General features: G+C 44.6%; 1 protein-coding gene across 2 annotated transcripts in view; it reads left to right on the forward strand.

Annotated features, from left to right (window-relative positions):
• LOC119971252 (PH domain leucine-rich repeat-containing protein phosphatase 2-like) overlaps positions 1 to 23,661 on the forward strand; it is a 128,410-nt gene that overhangs the window by 79,534 nt on the left and 25,215 nt on the right. For both annotated transcript variants that reach the window (XM_038806539.1, XM_038806540.1), the window contains 5 exons: positions 204 to 434; positions 14,455 to 14,657; positions 15,296 to 15,356; positions 15,547 to 15,642; positions 17,829 to 17,984. In XM_038806539.1, coding sequence (XP_038662467.1) covers positions 204 to 434; positions 14,455 to 14,657; positions 15,296 to 15,356; positions 15,547 to 15,642; positions 17,829 to 17,984 — 747 coding nt within the window. The remainder of the gene's footprint in view (positions 1 to 203; positions 435 to 14,454; positions 14,658 to 15,295; positions 15,357 to 15,546; positions 15,643 to 17,828; positions 17,985 to 23,661) is intronic.

The raw sequence follows: 23,661 nt of genomic DNA on the forward strand, positions 1-23,661 counted from the left end.
TATAGTGTCCTCTTTCACCTTTAAAATATTTTAAAGCTACAAGTACAAAATCTATAAATTAAATTTGTCATGTCCATGATTCCTTTTATGGCCAAAAAGTCGTGTAATTTTTTTTTGTTGGAAGTGAGCATAGAACATATATAAACAAGAATGAAGACATTATTTTATGCACAGGATTTATTATGATTTCCTTTCATTTTAAGTCTTCAGACCTTCATTCTGGATGGGAATTGTCTCCAAGCCTTGCCTTCAGAATTGGGAAATGTGCAACAGCTGACCCATCTTGGCTTGTCCTTCAATGACTTTAAAGTGATTCCAACAGTGTGCGAAGTTTTAACAGCCGTGGATAAGCTCAGCATGGCTGGAAACCGTTTACAGACATTGGCACTAGAAGCAGTGGGCCGAATGACTCATATTAAACACCTGGACCTTAGGTAAGGTAACACTAATTATGACAATAGCTTTTTAAATCCACCTATTTGACATGGATCTCTGCAATTCAGATATGCACAACATTGTTGTGCTGCTTGTTTATGCAAGCATTTTGCAGCAAATAAACCTGTTGAGTACAACATTACATATTCAGTCTGTTGAGTTTAGCTCTGGTAAGAAAGAACATAATACTGACGAGAAGGAACATGGTAAACCTCACTCAAAATATTCATGACTGCTAAATTTCTCTCACTGAATTCAGTTAGCCTCCTTATAATTTAAAAAATTCATTCATGGGATGTGGATGTTGCTGGCTGTGGATGTCACTGGCTAGGTCAGCATTACTTGACCATCCTCAATTGTCCTTGAGAAGGGGGTGGTGAGCCGCCGCTTTGAACCACTGCAGTCCATATGGTGCAGGTGCACACAGAGTGCTGTTGGACAAGTTCCAGGATTTTGACCTAGTGAGAGTGAAGGAAAGGTGCTTTATTTCCAAGTCGAGATGGTGAGTGGTATGGAGGGGAACTTCCAGGTAGTGACGGTCCAATGTGTCTGCTGCACTTGTCCTTCTAGATGGTGGTGATTGTGGGTTTGGAAGGTGCTCTCTGTGGAACATTGGTGAATTCCTGAAGTATAATCTTGTAGATCATACACACTGAATATAAAATTCCAGCATCTGCCATGGTGGGTTTCAAGACCCTGTCCCCAGAGCATTACCCTGAGTCACTGGATTATTAATCTTCTGACAATACCACGATACCACCACCTAATTAAAGTATAGTTTAAACATTTTTCCTTAAGTTTGTGACAACAGGCCCTGTCCCGAACCAATTAACTCTTTGTTCTGATTAAGTATGATGATCACAGAATAATACAGTGCAGAAGAGAAAGGGAAAATGCTGGAAAATCTCAGCAGGTCTGGCAGCATCTGTAGGGAGAGAAAAGAGCTAACGTTTCGAGTCCAATTACTCTTTGTCAAAGCTGGCAAAGACAAAGAGTCTTTGACAAAGAGTCATCGGACTCGAAACGTTAGCTCTTTTCTCTCCCGACAGATGCTGCCAGACTTGCTGAGATTTTCCAGCATTTTCCCTTTTGTTTCAGATTCCAGCATCCGCAGTAATTTTCTTTTCTACAGTGCAAAGAGACCCTTGAGACAATCGATTCTGCACCGACGCTTGGGAAAACACCTGACCTGCCTACCTAACCCCATTTGCCAGTACTTGCCCATAGCCTTGAATATTATGACGTGCCAAGTGCTCACACAGGTACTTTTTAAAGGATGTGAGGCAACCCGCCGTTACCACTCTCCCACGCAGTGCATTCCAGACCATCACCACCTTCTTGTTTCGTAAGATATAGGAGCAGAATTTGGCCCATTGAATCCACTCCTCCATTCACTCCTAGCTGATCTCATCCTAGCCTTAACTCCACTGTCCTGCTCATTCTCCATAACCCTTCACCCCATTATCAATTAAAAGTCTGTTTAGTTCTCTTTAAATTTACTCACGGCCCCAGCAACCACTGTGCTCTGGGGTGGCGAATTCCATAGATTCTCAACCCTTTAGGAGAGTACTTTCTACACTTATATGAAAGGTGCCATAGGGAAGGGAAGATGTGTTAGGGGTGACTGTGGCGAGCACGAGGATGTTGTGGAGGGAATGGCCCTAATGGAATGCTGAAAGGGGAGGGTAGGGAAGATGTGTTTGGTGGAGGCATCATGTTGGAGCTGCCAGAAATGGCAGAGGATTATTTGTTGAATACAGAGGTGGTGGGGTGGAAGGTGAGGACAAGGGGAACCGTATAGTAATACAAACCAAGTTTACTCGATCTGCCTTTCTAATTTAATACTTCAAGTTTTGGCATAATCCTGATGAATCTGAATCTGCAAGTATTCCTTCCCAGGTTAATAAATATAGGTTTCCTAAAATAAGAACAGAAAATGTTGGAAATATTTAGCAGGTCAGGCAGTATTTGTGGAGAGTAAAACAGTTTGTGATGCATGTTAAGGTACTTTCATTGGTTCTGATAAAAAAACCATTGATAGTCATACAGAGATTTGCAATTCAAAAAGAGGCCCTCTGGCCCATAATGTCTGCACCAGTCATCAAACATCTACCTATTCGAATCCCATTTTCCAAACTTGGTCCATACCTTGTATGCTATGGTATTTAATGTGCTCATGTAAATGCTTCTTGGGGTACGGGACAGGGTGCTCTCGGGGGTGTGGGTTGGAGGAGGGAGGATTTTGGACGTATACTGCGTAATGCAGGAGGTAGACGGGGCCTCGGTGGAGGAGCTGAAGGGTAAATGGGAGGAGGAGCTGGGTGAGGAGATTGAGGAGGAGACGTGGGCGGATGCCCTGGAAAGGGTGAATTCCTCCTCTTCCTGTGCGAGGCTTAGCCTCATACAGTTCAAGGTGCTGCATAGGGCCCACATGACTGGGACGAAGATGAGTAGCTTTTTCGGGGGCGAAGACAGGTGTGCTAGGTGCTCGGGGAGCCCAGCGAACCACGCCCATATGTTTTGGGCATGCCCAGCGCTGGGGGAGTTTTGGAAGGGGGTAGCAAAGACGGTGTCGAGGGTGGTGGGATCCAGGGTCAAGCCAGGCTGGGGACTCTCAATTTTTGGGGTTGCAGTGGAGCCGGGAGTGCAGGAAGCGAAAGAGGCCGGTGTTCTGGCCTTTGCGTCCCCAGTAGCCCGGCGGAGGATCTTGCTTCAATGGAAGGATGCGAGACCCCCAAGCGTGGAGGCCTGGATCAATGATATGGCGGGGTTTATTAAATTGGAGAAGGTGAAATTTGCCCTGATGGGATCAGTACAGGGGTTCTTTAGGCGGTGGCCGGAATGGTAGGGAAATAGGCTGGCAGCAGCAGCAACCGGGGGGGGGGGTGGTTCGGTTTGGTGGGAGGGAGAATTGTGTACATGGGTTTGTTGGATGTGGCGGGTGTTATCTCTTTCCTTTTTGTTGTTTGCTTTTCTTGTTTTAGTAGTTGCTTTTGTAGTTGGGTGGTTGTTGTTCTTGGGTTTTTACCATGGTTGTTTTGTTAATATTGTTTTGTTTATATTTTGTGAAAATCTTAAAAATTATTTAAAAAAAAAAGTAAATGCTTCTTAAATGTTGAGGTGCCAGCCTCTAGCACCCTTTCAGTCAGCGAGTTCCAAACTCCCACCACCCTCTGGGTGAAAATATTTTTTCCTCAAATCCCCTCTAAACTTCAAGTCTATTATCTTAAATTTATGCCCCCTGGTTACTGACCCCTCTACTAAGAGTAAAGGTTCATATCTACCCTATCTATATCTCTCACAATTTTCTGCAATCAGATATGAGGTGACTTTTTTTAATATATTCATTCAGTTGTGAAATGTTAAGTCTTACAGATGCTGACTTACCTACTGAATATTTACAGCATGTTCTGTTTTTGTTTCAGATTCCCAGCATCTATGATATTTTTCTTTTGTAATAACTTTCCTGAAGGTTTTTTGTCCAATTAGCCGTTGATTACTTTTTATAATGTCCACCCTCTTTCAGCGATTTGTATACAATGCTGTCAAAATTTGTTTGATTCTCCATAGCAGTTGGTTTCTCACTATTAAAAGCAATGGCAATTTATCTTTTTTGAATCCAAAACTGGGTACCTTCACACTTCCCCACATTGAATGCACATCTCGCATTGATGCACTTCATCCTACTTCTGTAATTATTGCTCTTGTCTACATAACGTATTGTGCATCTTAACAAATAAGTAAAATACGTAAAATCGCCATAGTCCCAGATGACCAGAGGCTGCTTTCCCCTTTGAGCGGGGAGAGCTGACTGGTGGTGATTTAATCTGAGGATCACCACCCTCGGGCAAAGGGCAAGGTTGAAAAGGCCTTCATGAAAAACCTCAGCCGGTATGGGAATTGAACCAGCGCTATTGTCCTTGCTCTATACCATTAACCAGCTGTCCAGCCAACTGAGCTAAACCGGCCCCGGTGTATGTGCCTTCACCAAAATCACTGTTCCTCACTTGATTCGGCATTTAACTATGCAATCGTACCCAAATCATCTCCAGTAGTGGCTTCCCTTCCAGTTGGTCCCACATTACCTCTGGACTTCTGCAGTTATCTAACTTTAGCCCCTACAACCTTCCACATCTGCATCTGTCCCTTGGTGACACAATCCAAAGACCCGGGATCAGGTTCTATAGGTATGCTGATAATGCCCAGCTCTAGTTCTCCACAAGCTCTGGACTCTTCTACTACCTTCACGTTGTTGGACAACTTGCCCAGCATTGCATGCTGAATGAGCCACGATTTCTTTAAACATTGGGAAGGTTAAAGCCATTGTCTTCCGCCCCTGCCTTCATACCGCTGTTACCAATTCCATTAATCTCCGAGATTGCGAACCAAATTGTTCAGAAAGTGGGTATAATATATTACCCAAGCTGAGGTATTGACACCACATCCTCTACATCAAACCTGCCTGCTCAATTCTGTAGCATCACCTGTCTCTGCTCCTGTCCCAGCCCATCTACTGCTGAAACCCCCACCCAGCTGTTTGTTATCCACATATTGTACTAATCCCCTGGCCAGCCTCCAACCTCTAACCTCTTAAAGCTTCAACTCATCTAAACATCTGCTACCCATTTCTTATTCTGCAAATGGTCCCACTCAGCCATTACACATATGCTCGCTAGCATACATTGGTTCCCAGGTCCCCAACACCTCATATTTAATATTCTGATCCTTGTGTTTAAATTCCACCATTGTCCCATCGCACCTAATTTCTGCAATATTTCCCCCCCCCCCCCCCCCCCCCCGCTGCCCTCTATGAATTTGGCATTTCTTCCACTTGGGCCTCTTACTTCCCACTGCTTTTACCTCGCCAATGGGGAGCGTGCGTTCAGATATCTAGCCCTATGCTCTGAAATGAAAATGAAAATCGCTAATTGTCACAAGTAGGCTTCAAATGAGGTTACTGTGGAAAGCCTCTAGTCGCCACATTCCAGCGCCTGTTCTGGGAGGCTGGTATGGGAATTGAACCGTGCTGCTGGTCTGCCATAAAAGCCAGCTCTTTAGCCCTATGCTAAACCAACCCCTGCTGCTCCCTCCTTAAACTTATGTCTTTTTATCTCCTTGTTAATTTTAAGGTGTATCTCCTGGAAACATCTAGTCAACCCTCGTAATATCATCTTTTGTTCACCATCCGTTTTATCTGACAAAATTTCTGTGAAGTGCCATGGAATGCATTGCTCTGTAAAGGCACAATAGAAATGCAAGTTGTTGGTGTAAGTGGTCATTCATCGTGTAATTGCGGAATATTTTTGGCACAGAATAGCTGCCACTTTTACCGACATTATGACGTGGTCTTGTAAGTAATTTGTTTGTGAAGCACTTTTGAGATGTATTTGATGTGATGGGGAGGCAATAATGAGGATGATGCAGCAAGAGTTAACAGAGAGATATGGCTGCATCATAGAAGGTCGCAGCAAGTGGGGAAGATGACGGATGGTAGATGGGATTGGAGGGGTAAGCCTCCGGGAAGGCTGCTAACGTGGAACGTCCGGGGACTGAATGGGCCGGTTAAAAGGTCACTGGTATTCGCGCACCTCAGGAGCTTGAAAGCAGGGGTTGTCTTTCTGCAGGAGACGCACCACCGTGTGAAGGACCAGGTTAGGTTAAGGAAGGGGTGGGTCGGGCAGGATTTTCACTCTGGGTTTGATTTGAAATCGAGGGGAGTGGTGTTTTAATGAGCAAAAAAATGGGATTTGCGAGTGCTAAGGCGGTGAGGGATTCGGGTGGGAAATATGGTGATTATGAGTGGGGTATTGGGAAGGGCACTGGTGGTGTTGGTAAATGTGTATGCCCCAAATTGGGATGATGTGGGCTTTATGAGGGGGTTGCTGGCAACGATCCCAGATTTGGGCACGCACCAGTTGATCATGGGAGGAGATTTTAACTGTGACCTGGAGCCAAGAGTGGATAGGTTGAGTCCCAGGTTGATGGGTAGGGTACGAATGGCAAGGGAGCTGGGGTGAGGGGGGTTTATGGAGAGGATGGGTATAGTGGATCCATGCCATTTTCAGAACCCAGGGGAAGGGAATATTCCCTCTTTTTTCATACGTCCATAAGGTGTATTCGAGGATTGACTACTTTGTGATGAGTCGGTAGATTTTGGTTGGGGTGAAGGGGCACAGTATACGGGGATAGTTACCTCGGACCCACTGGCTGGAGATTCGGTTAGATCGGGACGAGAACAGAGGCCGGGATGGAGGTTTGACTCGGGGTTGTTGGCGGATGGAAGTTTTTGTGATAAGGTGCAGGCGATTAAGGAGTATGTGGAGTTGAATCAGAACAGGGAGGTGTTGGCGGCCATTTTTTGGGAAGCACTGGAGGGGGGAAATTATTTTCTTTGTGGCTTGTGTGGATAGGGAAAGGAAGCAGGAACATGACCGTCTTGTGAGCGAGATAGTGGAGGTGGACAGGGAATATTCGAGGGTGCCCAGCATGGAAGGATTGGTGAGGAGGAAAAAGTTGCAGGGGCAATTTGACAGGCTGACAACGGGGAGGGCAGTAGGGCAACTGCGTAGGGCAAGAGGGGTGCAATTCGAGTATGGGGAGAAGGCGAGCCACATGCTGGCGCCCCAGCTGCGGAAGCAGTCTGCGTACAGGGAAATATTGACGATACGGCCTGGGCTCGGTATGTGGTGTCGGAGCCAGGGACGATAAATGAGGCATTTAGAGAGTATTACCAGGGACTTTACGAGGCAGACACGGTGGGAGAGGGGATATGGGCGGTTTCTGGATGAGCTGGAATTTCCCCAGGTGGAGGAAGCAAAGAAGCAGGCATTGGAGGAGCTCCTGGAGCTGAGTGAGGTGCTGCATAGTATCAGGAATATGAAGTCGGGAAAGGCCCCTGGGCCAGATGGAATTTACGAAGGACCTGGCACCGCATCTGTTTAATGAAGCACTGGAGAAGGGGGTGTTGCCGGAGACGATGGCGCAGGCAGTAATCACACTAATTCTGAAAGGGGAAGGACCCGGTGTAATGTGGGTCGTAGAGGCTCATATCACTATTGAACACTGATATGAAAGTATTGGCTAAGTTGTTGGCGGGGAAGATGGAAGACTGTGTCCCGGGGATTGTTGCAGTAGATCAAACAGGCTTCGTGAAGAGCAGGCAGCTCGCAAGTAATATAAGACGGCTGTTGAATGTGGGGGCTCTTGGTACCGCAGTTGGTGGTGTCATGGATGCGGAGAAAGCATTTGATTCGGGTTTTGGGACGGTTTGGGTTTGGGCTGAGATTTGTGGCATGGGTGCGGTTGCTGTATGTGGCACCACGGGCGAGGACAAATGATATGAGCTCACGAAGGTTTGACTTGCATAAAGGTACGAGGCAGAGGTTCCAGCTGTTGCCGTTGCTGTTTGCACTGGCCATAGAGCCGTTGGTGATGACTCTCAGGGGTTCGGCGGAGTGGCGGGGGATTGAAGTGGACAGAGGGAGCATTGGGTGTCGCTCATGCCGTTGACCTCTTGCTGTATGTTTCGGATCCGTTGGAGAGTATGGGAAGGATTATGGGCCTGCTGAATGCAGGGAAAGGCGAGGTTTTCCTGGTGAATGAGCTGGGACAGTGGGCTAATTTAGGGGGGATGCCATTTATGGTAGCAAGGAATAGGTTTAGGTACTTGGGGTTCGGGTAGCGAGGGAATGGGAGGGGATCCATAAGTGAAACTTAACGAAGCTGCTGGAGGATGCCGGGAGGATCATACGAAGTGGGATACACTGCACTTAACGTTGGCGGGGAGGGTCCAAGTGGTGAAAATGAATATTCTGCCGAGGTTCTTGTTTATCTTTCAGGCTCTCCCGATCTTTATACCAAAGGCCTTTTTTCGGAAAGTGGGCATGATCATTTCGGACTTTGTATGGGCGGGGCGGGTGCCGAGGGTGGGGAGGACCCTGCTAGAGAGGGAACGGGGGGCGTTGCCAAACTTGCTTGATCATTATGGGTGGCGAATGTGGACAAGGTGCGGCAGTGGTGGGAAGGAGAAGGGATAGAGTGGGTTAGGATGGAGGAGGAATCTTGTACGGGTCTAGTTTGAGGGCAATGGTGACGGCAGTGTTGCCAATGGCTCTGAGTAGATATTCAAGGAGTCCGGTGTTGCAGTCCACGGCGAAGATATGGAATCAGCGAGGAGGGTGTCTGTGTTAATGCCGCTGCGGTCAAGTTGAAGGATCTGTATTAAGAGGAAGGGTTCGCCAGTCTGGAGGAGCTAAGGGAGAGGGTAGAGCTGCCGAGGAGGAGAGAATTCAAGGGTGGAATTCTCCGACACCCCCCCCCCCCCCCCCCCCCCCCCCCGGGGCCGGGTCGGAGAATCACCGGGGGCCGGCGTCAATCCCACCCCCGTCGTGTCCCGAATTCTCCGCCACTAGAGATTCGGCGGGGGCGGGAATCGCGCCGGTCGGTGCCCCCCCCCCCCCCCCCCCCCCCCCCGGCGATTCTCCGGCCCGCAATGGGCCGGAGACCCGCCGCTGTCAAGCCTCTCCCGTTGGCGGGAATCAAAGAACCTGCCTGACCGGCGGTACTGGCAGCGCGGGTGGGCTCCAGGGTCCGGGGGGGGGGGGGGGGGGGGGGGGGGGGGTGCACGGGCCGATCTGGCCCCAGGGGGTGCCCCCACAGTGGTCTGGCCCGCGATCGGGGCCCACCAGTCGGCGGGCGGGCCTGTGCCGTGGGGGCACTCTTTTCCTTCCGTCTTCGCCATGACGGAGGCACAAGTGACCCCTGCGCATGTGCAGGGATGACGTCAGCTCCGGCGCATGTGCGGACTTACGCCAGCCGGCGAAGTCCTTTCGGCCCCGGCTGGCGTGGCGCCAAAGGCCGTCCACGCCAGCCGGCGGAGCGCCAACCACTCCGGCGTGGGACTAGCCCCTCAATGTGAGGGCTTGGCCCCTAAAGATGCCGAGACTTCCGCACCTTTGGGACGGCCTGACGCCGGAGTGGTTCACGCCACTCCATCACGCCGGGACCCCCACCCCGCTGAGTAGGGGAGAATCCCGGCCCAGGTATCTGCAGGTTAGGGACTTTTTGCGATGGTCTGGAGGGTGTTCCCTATGTTGCCGGGATACACCCTGCTGGAGCGACTGCTGCTTCTGGATGTGGAAGGGGGGGATATTTGGGGATGTATACAAGTGGCTGGCGGAGCAGGGAGGCGAGCGAGTATGAAGATCAAGGAGAAATGGGAAGCAAAATTGGGAGGGGAGATCAATTGGGGAGTATGGAGTGAGGCACTGTGTAGAGTAAACGGGACCTCCTCTTGTGCAAGGATGAACCTGATACAGTTTAAAAATAAATAAATTTAGAGTACCCAATTAATTTTTTCCAATTAAGGAGCAATTTAGCGTGGCCAATCAACCTACCCTGCACATCTTTGGGTTGTGGGGGCGAAACCCACGCAAACAGGACGAGAATGTGCAAACTCCACACAGACAATGACCCAGAGCCGGGATCGAACCTGGGACCTCGGCGCCATGAAGCAGCAATGCTAACCACTGCTCCATTGTGCTGCACCTGATACAGATTAAGGCGGTGCACGGTGTGCATATAACTCGGGCGAGAATGAGTGGGTTCTTTCAAAAGGTAGCAGATGAGTGTGAGAGATGTGGGCGGGGGCCAGCGAATCATGCGCACATGCTTTGGGTTGCGAAAAATTGGGAAGATTCTGGGTGGGCTTGTTCGCGGTCTTAGTCAGGATAGTGGAGGAGGAGTTGGACTTGGGCCCTTTGGTGGCGATATTTGGGGTTTCAGAGAAGCCGGAGCTCATGGAGAGGAGGAAGGCCGATGTCGTGGCCTTCGCCTCTCTGATTGAATGGCGGTGAATTTTACTGGAGTGGTGGTCGGCATCGCCACTGGGGGTAGCGACTAGGTTGGGTGACCTGTACGACTTCCTGTGGTTGGAGAAGGTAAAGTCTGAGTTAAGGTGCTCTGTGACCGTGTTTGAGGAGCTGTTCGTCGCATAGGGGTGAGGGGGCGGGGGGGGGGGCGGTGAAAAGGGGGAAAAAATCTGTACAGAGTGTAAAGTTGATTACTGGGAAGTATCTTTCCTGGGGTGTTTATTTGCTGTAACCTGTTTTGATACATGTTTGTAATAAAATACATCATAGGAGGTCGTAGCATATGTAGTCACGGGAATTGTAGATGACACCACACTCTTAACTAGAACAAAGCTAGATTGGCTGGCCTAATCAAAAGACACACAAAATCTTTTGGGCTGGACATAAATGAAACGAAGACTAATTGTCTTGCTCTAAATGGTAGTGGGAAAGTCAAGATTGAAAGCACTGACATAGAAGCTAGTGTGGCTAATCCTCCTACCCTGCATATTTTTGAGTTGTGAGAGCGAAACTCATGCAAACACAGGAAGAGTGTGCAAACTCCTCGTGGGCAGTGACCCGGGATTGAACCTGGGACCTCGGCACCGTGAGGCAGCAGTGCTAATCACTGTGCCACCGTGCTGCCCGGTAGTTTGTTGTAGTTGAATGTTCCAGTGCCTAGTTCACTGGTCTCTACCAGTATCAATAGGTATACAAATATTTTGCTTTCCCATGACATGGGGTTATTTATAGTAGCATAACAAGCAACCAGTAGATGGCAGCATGCCCCTCCCTCAGCAAATAACTGTCTTGAAGAGCAACTGAAAAAATTAATGTATATACTACCAGATATAGCATATCAAATATATATCAAATCACATACCCCAAAATCAGGATGTATTTTTAAAAAATAATTTATTTTCTTATTACTAAAATGTCATGGAAAAAATTCTAAGATGGCGCCGGAGCCAGGCGACTTCTTGCAAACTGTGCCCAGCATACCCTCTAATTCTACCTTTTACTCTTGTTACATTCTGCAGTCTCTCCTTCCTTCCCTGTGTACGGTATGCGTTGTCTGTACAGCATGCAAGAAACAATACTTTTCACTGTATACTAATACATGTCAATAAATCGAATCAAATCAAAATGTCCCTCAAACATAGATAATACAAATACCTTCTTCCTTCTCTTTGGGCTTTCCTTCCATGTTATAGACACTAAAAGTGCATGTAAGGAAACACACAAAAAAAGATTAATAAGGCTGGTGAGCTGCAGAAACAGATAACCACATGGAAATATGACTTTGGAGTGATAATAAAGACCTGGGGCGGAATTCTCCGACCGCCCGGGGGGTTGGAGAATCGCCCGGGGCCGGCGTCAATCCCGCCACCGCTGTGCCCCGAATTCTCCGCCCCCCGAGATTCGGCGGGGGCAGGAATTGCGCCGGTCGGCGGCCCCCCCCGCTGACGGGCCTTTCCCGCTGGCGTGGTTTAAACCACCTCTGGTACTGGCGGGATTGGTGACGCGAGCTGGCTCCGGGGTCCTGGGGGGGGGGCAATCTGACCCCGGGGGCTGCTCCCACGGTGGCCTGGCCCACGATCAGGGCCCACCGATCGGCGGGCGGACCTGTGCCGTGGGGGCACTCTTTTTCTTCCGCCCCCGCCATGGCCTTCACCATGGCGGGGGTGGAAGAGACCCCGTCCCCTGCGCATGCGCTGGTATGACGTCAACAGCCGCTGACGCTCCAGTGCATGCGCGGACCTGCGAAGGCCTTTCAGCCCCAGCTGGCGGGGCGCCAAAGGCTGTTTGCGCCAGCCGGCGGAGCAGGAACCACTCCGCCGCGGGCCTAGCCCCTAAAGGTGCGTAGAATTCCGCACCTTTGGGGAGGCCCGACGCCGGAGTGGTTCACGCCACTCCATCCTGCCGGGACCCCCCGCCCCTCCGGGTAGGGGAGAATCCCGGCCCTGGTTCAGAAAGGGAGGGCACGGTATTAAGTATTCCAGGATTCTGGTTTTCTCCCACAGTCCAAAGATATGCAAATTAGATGGATTAGCCATGCTAAATTGCCCCTTGGTGTCCAAATATATGCAGGTTAGGTGGGATTATGGGAATAGGGCAGGGGAGTGGGCCTAGTTCGGGTACTCTTTCGGAGGGTGTGTGTGGACTCTATGGGCCAAATGGCCACTCCTGCACCATAAGGATTCTGTGGAACACAAGATGTTCAGGATGGATGGGGAATGGAAGAAAGGAGGAAGGGTAGCAGTATTGATTAATTGATTAAGGAGAATATTATAGTGCTAGAGAGGTTGCCCTGGAGTGGGTCAAGACAGAATCTATTTGGCTGAAGTTAAACATGAGAAATGCTATTGCACTACTCGGTGTAATTGTAGATCACCAACTAGTGTGAGATATAGTGCTGAAGTCATGGAGGTGTTTGAACTGCTATACTTTTAATTTGAGAGTTCTACCGACTAATTCAAGTTGATGGGTGAAGGACTACAATTCCTATTGGAGATTCTTTGATTTTTGTTTCCCCCCCACAATTGGTTCAGTTAGATATACACTATTCTAAGACAAGATATGACTCCTCATGTCATCAATATGATTCTTCAAGAACAGATTTACTGATCACTTATCTCAATTGCTGTTTGAGATATTTGCAATGCTATTCACCTGCCTAAGCTTATTGTACTTTAGAAAAAGCAATCTGAAATGTCCTTTGGGTGTCACAAGGTACTAGCCGATAAATGTAGGTTTTTTTTCCTGACTAGTTTTCATTATTACCGTCCATGTTCTGCTTGAATTTTAATCGTTTTGGAAAAAATCTGAACTGCACATAGCACAGCAATAGTTTATCGGGAGTTTTCGATAATCTTGACTCTTAGAGCTTTTCCTCATTTGGTTCAGATTTGGTGTCCACCAATTTTAGGAAGTTCGGATAATGAAAATTTATGAATTAAAACACTGTTAATATCCTTACTTATTCAAGTCAGGAAAAGTGCAAGACTAAGGATTAATTTATGGAGAATTTGCATGTCATTCTTTTGCACTTGGGGAAAAATGCCAATTTATAAGAATCTAAAGAGATTTCTTTAGCCAGTTTTTTTTATCCACTTACAATTTTTTTTTAAAGATCTTGGAAGGTGTTTTAGCAGCCACTTTCTAAGTAGGGTGCCATATTTAGATAATTGTTCCTACTAGCTTTGTCATGTCCGTGGAAAATTATTGTAAATTAGTAAAATAAAATTTCCTGGTCAAGTTCACGTTGGTTGTAATTTAACCCTATTTCTGTCTGTGAAATAATCCTGTTAAGAGCCCATGGAGTTAGGATAGTATATTAGCATGGGTGGAGGATTGGCTAACTAATAGAAGACAGAGTTGGGATAAGGGGGGCATTTTCAGGATGGTAACCTGTAACTTGTGGAGTGCCACAGGGATCAGTGCTGTAGCTAAAATTCTTTACAGTATAAATGACTTGGACGAGGGAAGTGAATGTACTATTGCTGAGTTTGCAGATGGCACAAAGGTGAGAAGGCAAGTGGTGAGGATGACGCACAGTCTATAGAGGGATATGGACAGGTTAAGTGAGTGGACAAAACCTTGAAATATAATGTAGGAAAATGTGAAGTTGTGCACTTTGGCCGGAAGAATAAAGGAGCTGAATATATAAATGGAGAAAGACTGCAGATAGCTGTGTAAGGCGGGAAAGTGGAGTTGAGGATTATCATTACAGATCAGTCATAATTTCATTTTTTTTTTTTTAAATTTTAGATTACCCAATTATTTTTTCCAATTAAGGGGCAATTTAGCGTGGCCAATCCACCTACTCTGCACATTTTTGGGTTGTGGGGGCGAAACCCACGCAGACACGGGGAGAATGTGCAAACTCCACACGGACAGTGACCCAGAGCCGGGATCGAACCTGGGACCTCAGCGCCGTGAGGCGGTTGTGCTAACCACTAGGCCACCGTGCTGCCCAACAGTCATAATTTCATTGAATGGCGGAGCTGACTCAATAGGCCGAATGGCCTATTTCTGCTCCTATGTCTTATGGTCTGATTGTTGGTGTATGTATAATTTAAATTTCATGATTTTAGTTTTACCTATCCCTTTAAGAATGTTGTTAGTTACTTTGGGCTCTCATCTACATTTTGTTCTTTCTGCTTATTAGATTGAACTCAATTCGGTCAGTAGTGATGGACAGCCTAGAAGCTATTAATCATGTAACTTTCCTGGATCTACGGGACAATCTCCTGACTGAACTTGACTTAAGTGTAATTGCAAGTATTGAACATCTGCATTGTGAGCACAACAACCTGACAATTCTCACATTAAGTGGTTTCGCTTTGAGGACGTTGTATGTTGGTTCCAACCGTAAGTCAATAATATTTTAACTGATTATTTTCTAATTGCCATTTTCCTCAAGTCTTAACTTGCTCTAGCTCTGAATTATTGCAGTGTCGCTTTTTAGACCTCTGGGTCAGAGTTTGTGTCCCAATTGAACTACAGATTTGTTGGAACTTTGTTCCCCACATTGTGATAACTTAACAAAAACATCCCCCTTTCATTTGGGTTTAAAAATCTGGTTCTTTGGATTCTTAAGTATGATGACATTAGGAGCAAAGATCAGCTGAAAAATAATGCTGAGTGACTGCAAGGATCAATGGAGGCATCTTGCTGGAAAAAGGCTGAAAGGGGACATGGCCAAAGCAAAGAGAGCATTTCAGGTCTTGAAGATGACTAAGGAAAACAAGTGAAAATATAGAGGAGTTGAGTTCAGTACAGCAACTGAGAATTTATAATATGTGATCTATATTTGGGCAGAGAGCTAAACCTCAAAGTGGAATTGTTGGTTTAGGGCATACAACATGATAGTCATGTTGCATTCAGCAGCTTTTCCAGTGAACTGTGGTGCAGCAAGCAATGAATTATAAGTTTTATGTTCATTGAGGTTGATTCTGATTTATTTGAAAATAACCTGTTTTAATAACTTATTTTGGATGTTTGTTTAGAGTTGACAACACTGAGCATCTATCCACTTCCTGGTCAACTGGTTCATCTTGATCTCTCAAGGTAGGCGTATATCTGTCTGCATATATTATACAGTTAATACAATTGAGATTTCATATGCTACACCAGTAAATTTAAAATAGTCACAGAAACATGTTGATGAGCTATTTTTGCGTTTGCAAAATATGATTTTTAAAGTAAATATCAGAAGTTTATTAGATTGTAATCAAATTATTTTATTTTGCCTCAACAGGAACAGGCTGGAATCCATACCTGATTGGGTCTGTGATGCTAAGAAACTTGAACTGCTGGATGTTAGTCATAATCTGATTACAGAATTACCTATGAGGTGGGAAAGGACTGTAGATCTCATGATATTTCTGGACAGTTTATGGCATAGAACTTGTATTACTATTTTTCCCCCTTGGATTCTATAATTATTTTATGCACTTCATTTATCAGTTGAAGTAGGCATGGAGGCCAAGTGTTTTTTTTTGGGGGGTGGGGAAGAGATATAGGTTTAGAAAAGTTGAGATCCCCTGATAGGCTTCACTGATGCTGCTTGTGGAGGAGCACTTTGCATTAGTTTAGCATTTTTTTTTAAAAAAAGAGTTTTTATTTATGCTTTTTTCAACCAGAATTTTTACATAACAGAAAAATAAACACAAAATATTTAACAAAACTAGGTGGCTGTTATCATTATACAAAACTCAAATATACATTAAATAGACAATTCCCCCCCACCTGAAACCCCCCCACCCCCGCCCCCAGTTTAGCATTTTTGACAACACACTCATCTTTATTTCAGACTGCTGGGGAAATCGGAGAAGCCAGTGCACTTGTATTTCAGTGATCCCTTACATGACCTCAAGACACCCCTAAGTGTTTAATACCCAATTAAATACTTTTGAAATGTATTTGCTGTTCCTAATACATGATTGAGGCAGCCAATTTGCAGTCAGCAATGTGGTGATATGCCTCGGGGCCTTTCATAGTTTGATACTATGAGACCTCCAACCAGCAGGTGGCGGTACGAGCACACCATTGGGTCGCAAGACCAAGGTCATGTGACCTGGAACTGGTATATAAAGCGAGGTTCATCCGGACATCTGCAGAACATGAGATAGAGGGTAATAAGACATACATGTAACAGGTCAGTAGAATTTGTAAGTTCCAGAGGACTCCATGATAACCAGCTCTGTATCAGATTGCCATCCTACCACGCAAGATACAATAAAGGTATCTTGGTTTAGACAGATCAAAGTGTTTGGTGAATTCATCATAAAAGTACAAGGGACCAAACACAACAGGCAAGATCTTACAAGTGACTAATCATCAATGCTTTTTGGTTGCGACATAAATATTGCCTTGGACATCAGTAGACTTCTGCAGCTCTTTATTGAATAGTGCCATGCTATATTTTATGCTCCCCGACGGGATAGGCAGGATATCAGATTAAAGTCTCAACCGATAGATGATATTGCTACACACTCAGTATTGCACCATATTTTCAGCCAAAATTATATGCTCAAATCTGGTGTAGAACTTGAAGGCACAGAGATGAGGGTGTTATCATTTGTGCTAGGTTTGACACCTTTGGAAATCTCTATCCTAGAGGGCTGTGGATGTTCAGTTGTATCAGAGTACCTTCAGGGCTGAGGTCAATAAAGTTTTGGGGACTGAAGTAATCTGGGGTAGGGTGGGAAATTAAGCTGTTGTAGAAGTTCAGCCGTAATCTTATTGAAGGAAGGGGTAGGTTCAAGTGGCCGTTTAATCGACTCCTTCTATTTCTTAAATTCTGAAAACCCAAATTCCTTTCCATTTAGCTTATGAAACTGACAACAGAAGACGGGGAGGGATGGAGTTATTTGCTTTTGCACTGCTTCACCTCAGTCCAGCGTTAGACCTTGCCCTGGAATACCAAGCTGTGTGCTGCTGTCTTCTAGAGGGGAAGGGAGGATTAAATCTTTTGATTCTGCACATGATTGGAAGATAGAATGAAAATGGTTTCGGGTAAATTTTGGATTCTTTAAGGATGAAATAATGAATTATTTATGTGAATTATGCAGTAAAATGTATTTCAAGAACACACTATAACAAGGTGATTGGATCCTGGAGATTTATTTTTAACTCTCCAATTAATATATAACACCAGTCAGGAAAGCGGTTAGTAAATTTGCTTGAGTTTCACTTTGCAGCTAAGACTTCATTTATTTTATTTTGCCTATTGCATAGAGCCAAATTTTGTTTTTGATTAATCATTGAAGCTTCTTTTTCTTAACCTCACTGCCCCTTGACGGAGCATAGGCCATAGATAAATTCTCTCCACTTAGGGTTAATAATTATTTGAGTTCACATATGAATGATATCCCTTTGTATGTGTTAGGAGAGTGACACCACTGCCCATGTAACTATCACCAAATTAATGTTTCTGGGGGTGAAAACGGATGTGGTAAGACAATCTCATGTAAAATATAATTGTGTGCATCTTGTATATTATGTCGGCAAAATATTTTTGTCTATTGTTTACCTCAGATTACTGTGCAGCTTGAGCCTACAGAAGCTATTTGTTGGACACAACCATCTTCAAAGTCTCCCTAGTCACCTGGAACACACACCTCTAGAGATTTTCGATATACAACATAACCAACTTAATGAACTTCCAGAGTTTCTTTTCCTCAAGGCTTTGAAGTAAGTAAAAGAAAATGTAAATTTGTTAAGGGATTTGTGACTGAAGTCAAGAAACAATGAAGGGAACTGTATTAATTAGTACTATAATGTGTATCAAATTGTTTAGTACTATTTTAACTGATTTGCTGTCATAAAGAAGAATTTGAAAGTGTATCACGTCGAAATTTTGGGGGCTTATTTATTTCCCTTCATGCAAGTGCTGCATATTCTTTAGTGGCTTGGAATGGATGTTTTAAATAATGGAAGCGGGTGCTATATCTGTCTTGTTAGCTCAGTTGGCTGGTCAGCTGGCTCATGTTGCAGAGCAAGGCTAGGAGCGTGGTTTCAATTCCCGCACCGGTTGAGGTTACTCATGAAGGACCGCCTTCTCAACCTTACACCTCACCTGAGGTGTGGTGATACTTGGGTTAAAACCTCATCAGTCAGCTCTCCCCCTCAAAGGGGAAAACAGCCTGTGGTCACCTGGGGCTGTGGCAATTTTACTTGTTGGTTGATTTGTTTTTCCAGAGCTAGCTGTGTAAAGTTTAGACTTTGTGATGGCAATTTATTTCCCTCAATATTCCCACAACATTTGCATGAATGCAGTAATATCAAACAGCATATTCATTGGATGTCTTTGCTTCTCAAATCTAGAAAATATGAATCATAAACTAACATTCGCAATCACATGTAAAGCTTAACGACTACTTACTACACTTAATTTGAAGTAATTGATAAGGTTTAGTGTAGTGCAAACAATGTACACATTGAAACAAACTGATTTATCAACCATAAAGCATGGAAACATTTGTTTACAGACTGTTTAAGAATAATATATGTACTAATGGTTTGATTGTCACGATTGTAAAACTTCCAACTTATGTGTGCCACCATGGAGAGACCCAAAACTTCACAAATTGAAGAAACTGGAAGATAATTGTTTTTCTCTCCTTATACATCTTTGAAGTCAATGATTCATTGGTTAATTTAATACCATGGATCATGGACTAATCCTCCAATAACTCTCTTTGAAAGTTATAAATGAGCAATAACGGTTTCAGGGAGATCAAAAGTTCATGTGAGGATTGCAGGCAGGTCCATGTCCTGTCACACCCTGATGCAATGTATTGAGGCTCTAGAGGGCTACCCTACTGCCACTATCATTTCTGTCCTTGTATTTTAAAATATAACCCTGACTGTAATAAAATAAATTAACCCATTTTAAATAGATTAATAAATTCAGCTTCCCTTTCTATGTTTCTAATCATCTGTGTAAATATATTCTTGGGTCTTGTCTGATTAAATTACATTGGCAGGTCTTTTTTCATATATTTCACCTTTGTACAGTTTGTTTTTTGTCTTGGATAATATACAGCACCAGGAAGTGCATGAATAATGAAAATGCGATTGTACTTTTATTAAAAGAGTGACTTTTGTGCAAAAACATAATACAGCTCAGTTTTCCACAGTTTAACCGTATATTCTGCAACTATTAGATCTCATGTGGCATTTCTGTTGGGCATTTTTGGCCTGAAGCATAGCTGCTAACCTGATTCATGCCTTTTAAAATCATTGTTTTGAGTATGCTCTAGCTATCTACAAACTGCTGAACTCAGTCAGAAGATAGTTGTAACTGCTTATAAATTTTAGGCTTCAGGTTAGTGACTGGCTTTCTTTTTCTTTTGTTCACTGTTTGCATTTGCACCAAAGTACACATTTGTGTAGATACGTATTTGTGTATAGACGTAATTTCTATTCAATCCTTTATTCCTGTTCCTTGTTACCCTGTTACTACTTACTATGTTCACTCTTTCATCCCCTTCCTCCATTGTGAAGAAGGCAAGGTGCACCTAGCCATCTGGGAATTGGCTGAGAACCTATTTGGTCCAGCGGGTTAGGGACTGTACTCGTAAGCTGGTAAAACAAATAGGCAAGAGGTACTTGGGCTACATGAGCAAGTCCTTAGAAGGCAAATGGCTGGCAAAAACAGCACCCTGAGTAATTTCAGTCTATCCTGATCCACTTTGCTTTTCTTTTGTTTCCCCTTCTTCCACCTCTGCTTAATTTTCTCCTCATTTGCATCAGGGCTTTATGGCTGCACAGTTAGACAGCAAAGCAGTTAGGAGTTGGAGACAAAGTGATAATCTGTTTAAATATTGATCAGGTTTACTAACCATGAAATTTATAAACCTAAATCGGGGTCTGCAAATCCAAAGTAAAAACTAATTCCTGTATCTGAGAGTGGGTGAAAAGGATAAATTGACGTCTTCGGCGGGGGGGGGAAGGACCCTCTTGAACACCACGGTCCTACTTTATGATTCTTTGTGTTTATGCTTTATTTCATGCTTTATTTTGTCTTGAATTTTTTATCCATAAATATTACCTGACCTGTGCTGAACAAGACAGCTCATAAATAGCAAATGCTGACATGCACTGTGAACACCTAGTCTTGCCAAAAGTGTTAACTAAACTCCGACGAAGGCATGCCTCATTTGGCAAGAAGTAAAGCCATTGCAGCAAAACCCAATTCAGTAAATCTGTCTCCTCTGTGTACTGCAAACTTTGCTTGTGATACAAGGTGGAGCCTCCAAGAGAATATTTTCCAGCAGCAAGCAAGCAGCTGTATTCACAATTTTATTCACAATTGTTCGATTTTCATTTTCTTAAATTTTATATACATATACAATGAATATTTTCAGCTGGGAAATCTATTCCACATGGTGACTCTAAACATCTTTAGAAATGGTTTGGAGCAATTTCATTGGTCAGTTCCGGTGCTTGCCAGTTTGAGATTAAGAGCTGTAAAAATACATTTTCTGCTGCTTTCTCAATCCAAATTAGTAGTTACTGACTTTATTCAGCTGCCTTTGATTGATTCACGTTTAATTAATCAAATATTTGATTATTTAAAAGTGAGGTTGTCATTTGAATCCCAAACTAATTTTACCCTCTTGATGTGACACTTTTAAGTGTAACACGTTAAAAGGCATAGTATGATGGATATGCTCTAAGCGCAAGACTTTTCAATATATGTTTTTTTTTAAATAATGCTGACCATTTTATATTTGCCAGTGTTTGCCAGTTGTTCCACTCTCTGGGATAGAAAGGCCAGAGTGGGTAGAAGTGAAGAATTAAAAAGACAGGTGACGGGAAGCTCAGAATAAAGTTTGCAGACTGAACAGAGATATTCAAAGCAGTCAACCAGCCTACTTTTGGTCTTCAAATCATCACAAACATTAAAACAGGATACTGACATGTAAATCATTTTCGCCTGGAAGTAATGTTTGAGGCCTTGAATTGTGTGTAGGAAGGAGATGAACAGTTATCTGTGCTTGCATGAAAAGGTACCGTGGGAAGGGACTACTGGAGGAATCGGAAGTGTGGATTAGAGTATTGCAGAGGGAATGGTCCCTTTGAAATGCAGAAAGGTGAGAGGAATATGTGTTTGTTGGTAGTATAGCTTTGCAGAAATGTCAAGATGATCCTTTGAATTTAGGGGGTGGTTGGGAGGAAAGTGAGGGCAAGGGAAATGCTATGGGTTAAGGGAAGAGGGGCGAGAGCAGGAGTGTGTTAAATTAAAGGGAACCTGTTGTGAAGGTCCTGTTAACCATGGTGAGAGGGTTGAAATCCATGGTTGAGGAAAAAGAAAGACTTATGAAAAGTGATATTATGGAAGGTTGAATCGTCAGAGCAGATGCAATCAAGACAGAGTAATTGGCAGGATGGACTAGAGTCCTTATGGGAGGCAAGGTGTGAGGAAGTATAGTCAAGGTAGCTTTGGGAATTATTGGGAATATTGGTTAATATCCTGAAACACACAAGTCAAAGAAAGAAAGAGTTGGTGATCAAACAGTTGAAGGCAAGAGAAAGGTGGAGATTGGAAGCAGAGTGGATGAAATTTCCAGTTTGGAGTGAGAGCAGGAAACAACACTGATATCAGTGTCCAGAAAAAGAGGTGAGGGAGGGACCTGAGTCAGACTGAAACAAAATGTTCCACAGTAGACATAGCTAGAACCCATATGGGTGCCCATAGCAACACCTTATATTTGGAGGGTGTGAATGGATTTAAGTGAGGAGGTATTCAACGTGCAACCTGCACTCTGCCGGGTCTTTTTCTTTTTTTGGGTACCAGCGATATTGAGGCTTGGGCTAGTGTTGGTGGCAGGGTGTCCCTTACAAGTGAATCTGCGAGCATTTCCCGCAGGTGTGAAGCCAGTACTGATGCAAATGTTTTGTAGAAGTTTGCTGGAAATTCACCTGGTCCTGGCGCCTTCCCCATCGTCATGGAGTTGATACCTCCCACAATGGCATGTCCAGTCTGTCGAAGAATTGCTTCACCTCCGCGTTTGGAGGTGTACAGCCCTCAATTGAAGGTTGCAAAGGTTTTGTTCTTTTCTGGTGCAGCAACTAACTTTCTCAGCTGGTGAGCTAGCAGGCATGCTCATTAAAGGTCCCCCATGTCTGATGGAGCTGTTTGGCTACTTTCCTGGTGGATAGCAGGTTGAAGTCCATTTGCAACGTTTTCTTCTCCGCTAGCAGTTCCACAGTTGGGGTCGTGGAGTACCACCGGTCCATCTCCAGTATGGAGTCGACCAGCTGTTGCCTGGCCGCCCTCTCCTCCTTGTTTTTGCACGCCTTATATGTGATAATTTCTCCTCTTATCACTGCGTTCAGCGTCTCCCAGAAGGTAGAGGGTGAGACCACCCCATTCTGGTTGTTGGTTACATACCTGTCTATGGCCTGTGATTACTGATCGCAAAAAAACATATTGGCAAGGGGGGCCGAGTCCAGCCTCCATGGGGTCACGGCCCGTCTCCAACCTCACATCCACATGGTGGGGAATGGTTGGACATTACGATTGCAGAATATTTTGCGCTCACCAGCCCTGGAAGCACCGATTTTCCCAAATAAATCAATCCTCAAGTAGACCCTGTGGACCTGGGAGAAGAAAGAATGATGGCAATGTTAGGGTTGGACCTGAGAACAGTGCTGCAAGCTCCGAACTTGGTCAGAGGTAGGTTTTAAGGATTAGTCAAGTCCAGAGGTAATTTCAGTGGTTGATGGGCTGAAACAGACTTGTGTTGCTTGTGCAAATGGAAACAGAAACAGTATTATATCAATATTTCTCCACCCCTAAAGCTGTCTCCGGTGACTCAAAACTGTTCTACATGTTTCACCACTTCTGGAATCTTCCATCAAGGATTAGAGGGAAATTTTGAAGGGAGGTGATGTTGTCGGATCATTCTCAATTCTTCCTGTAGTTTGCTATAAGCAGGTCACCTATCTGTTCTCTTTATCAGAGGAGACGTATTGCTTACCAAGACTGAGAAGGTAATCAAATGTAAATAAATCTCTTCGTAAACCGAAAGCTTACTGTTTTATGTACATTCTACAGTGTTCTCCCAGGCAGATAAAACATGAGCTTTTAATAGCGTAAGTCATGGAAGTGAATGTTTCGAAGTTTAATGTCCTAATATCAACATTTGTACCGTAGAATGATTTTTCTTTCTGTGTTCAGCCAATTATTTTAGTGCCGTGTGTATTATCATGCAGTGACAGGCAGACTCTTTTCCAATTCTTTGATTTGACGAAAAGTAATAGTGAACTGAAATTGTCTGGACAGGAAGACCGATTTCTGTTACACTGGAAGCTAATGGAAATGCTGTATGTTTAATAAGTACATGATAGTAAAATTTGG

The sequence above is a fragment of the Scyliorhinus canicula genome, chromosome 9 (genome assembly GCF_902713615.1).
Source record: "Scyliorhinus canicula chromosome 9, sScyCan1.1, whole genome shotgun sequence".
NCBI classification, from domain to species: Eukaryota; Metazoa; Chordata; class Chondrichthyes; order Carcharhiniformes; family Scyliorhinidae; genus Scyliorhinus; species Scyliorhinus canicula.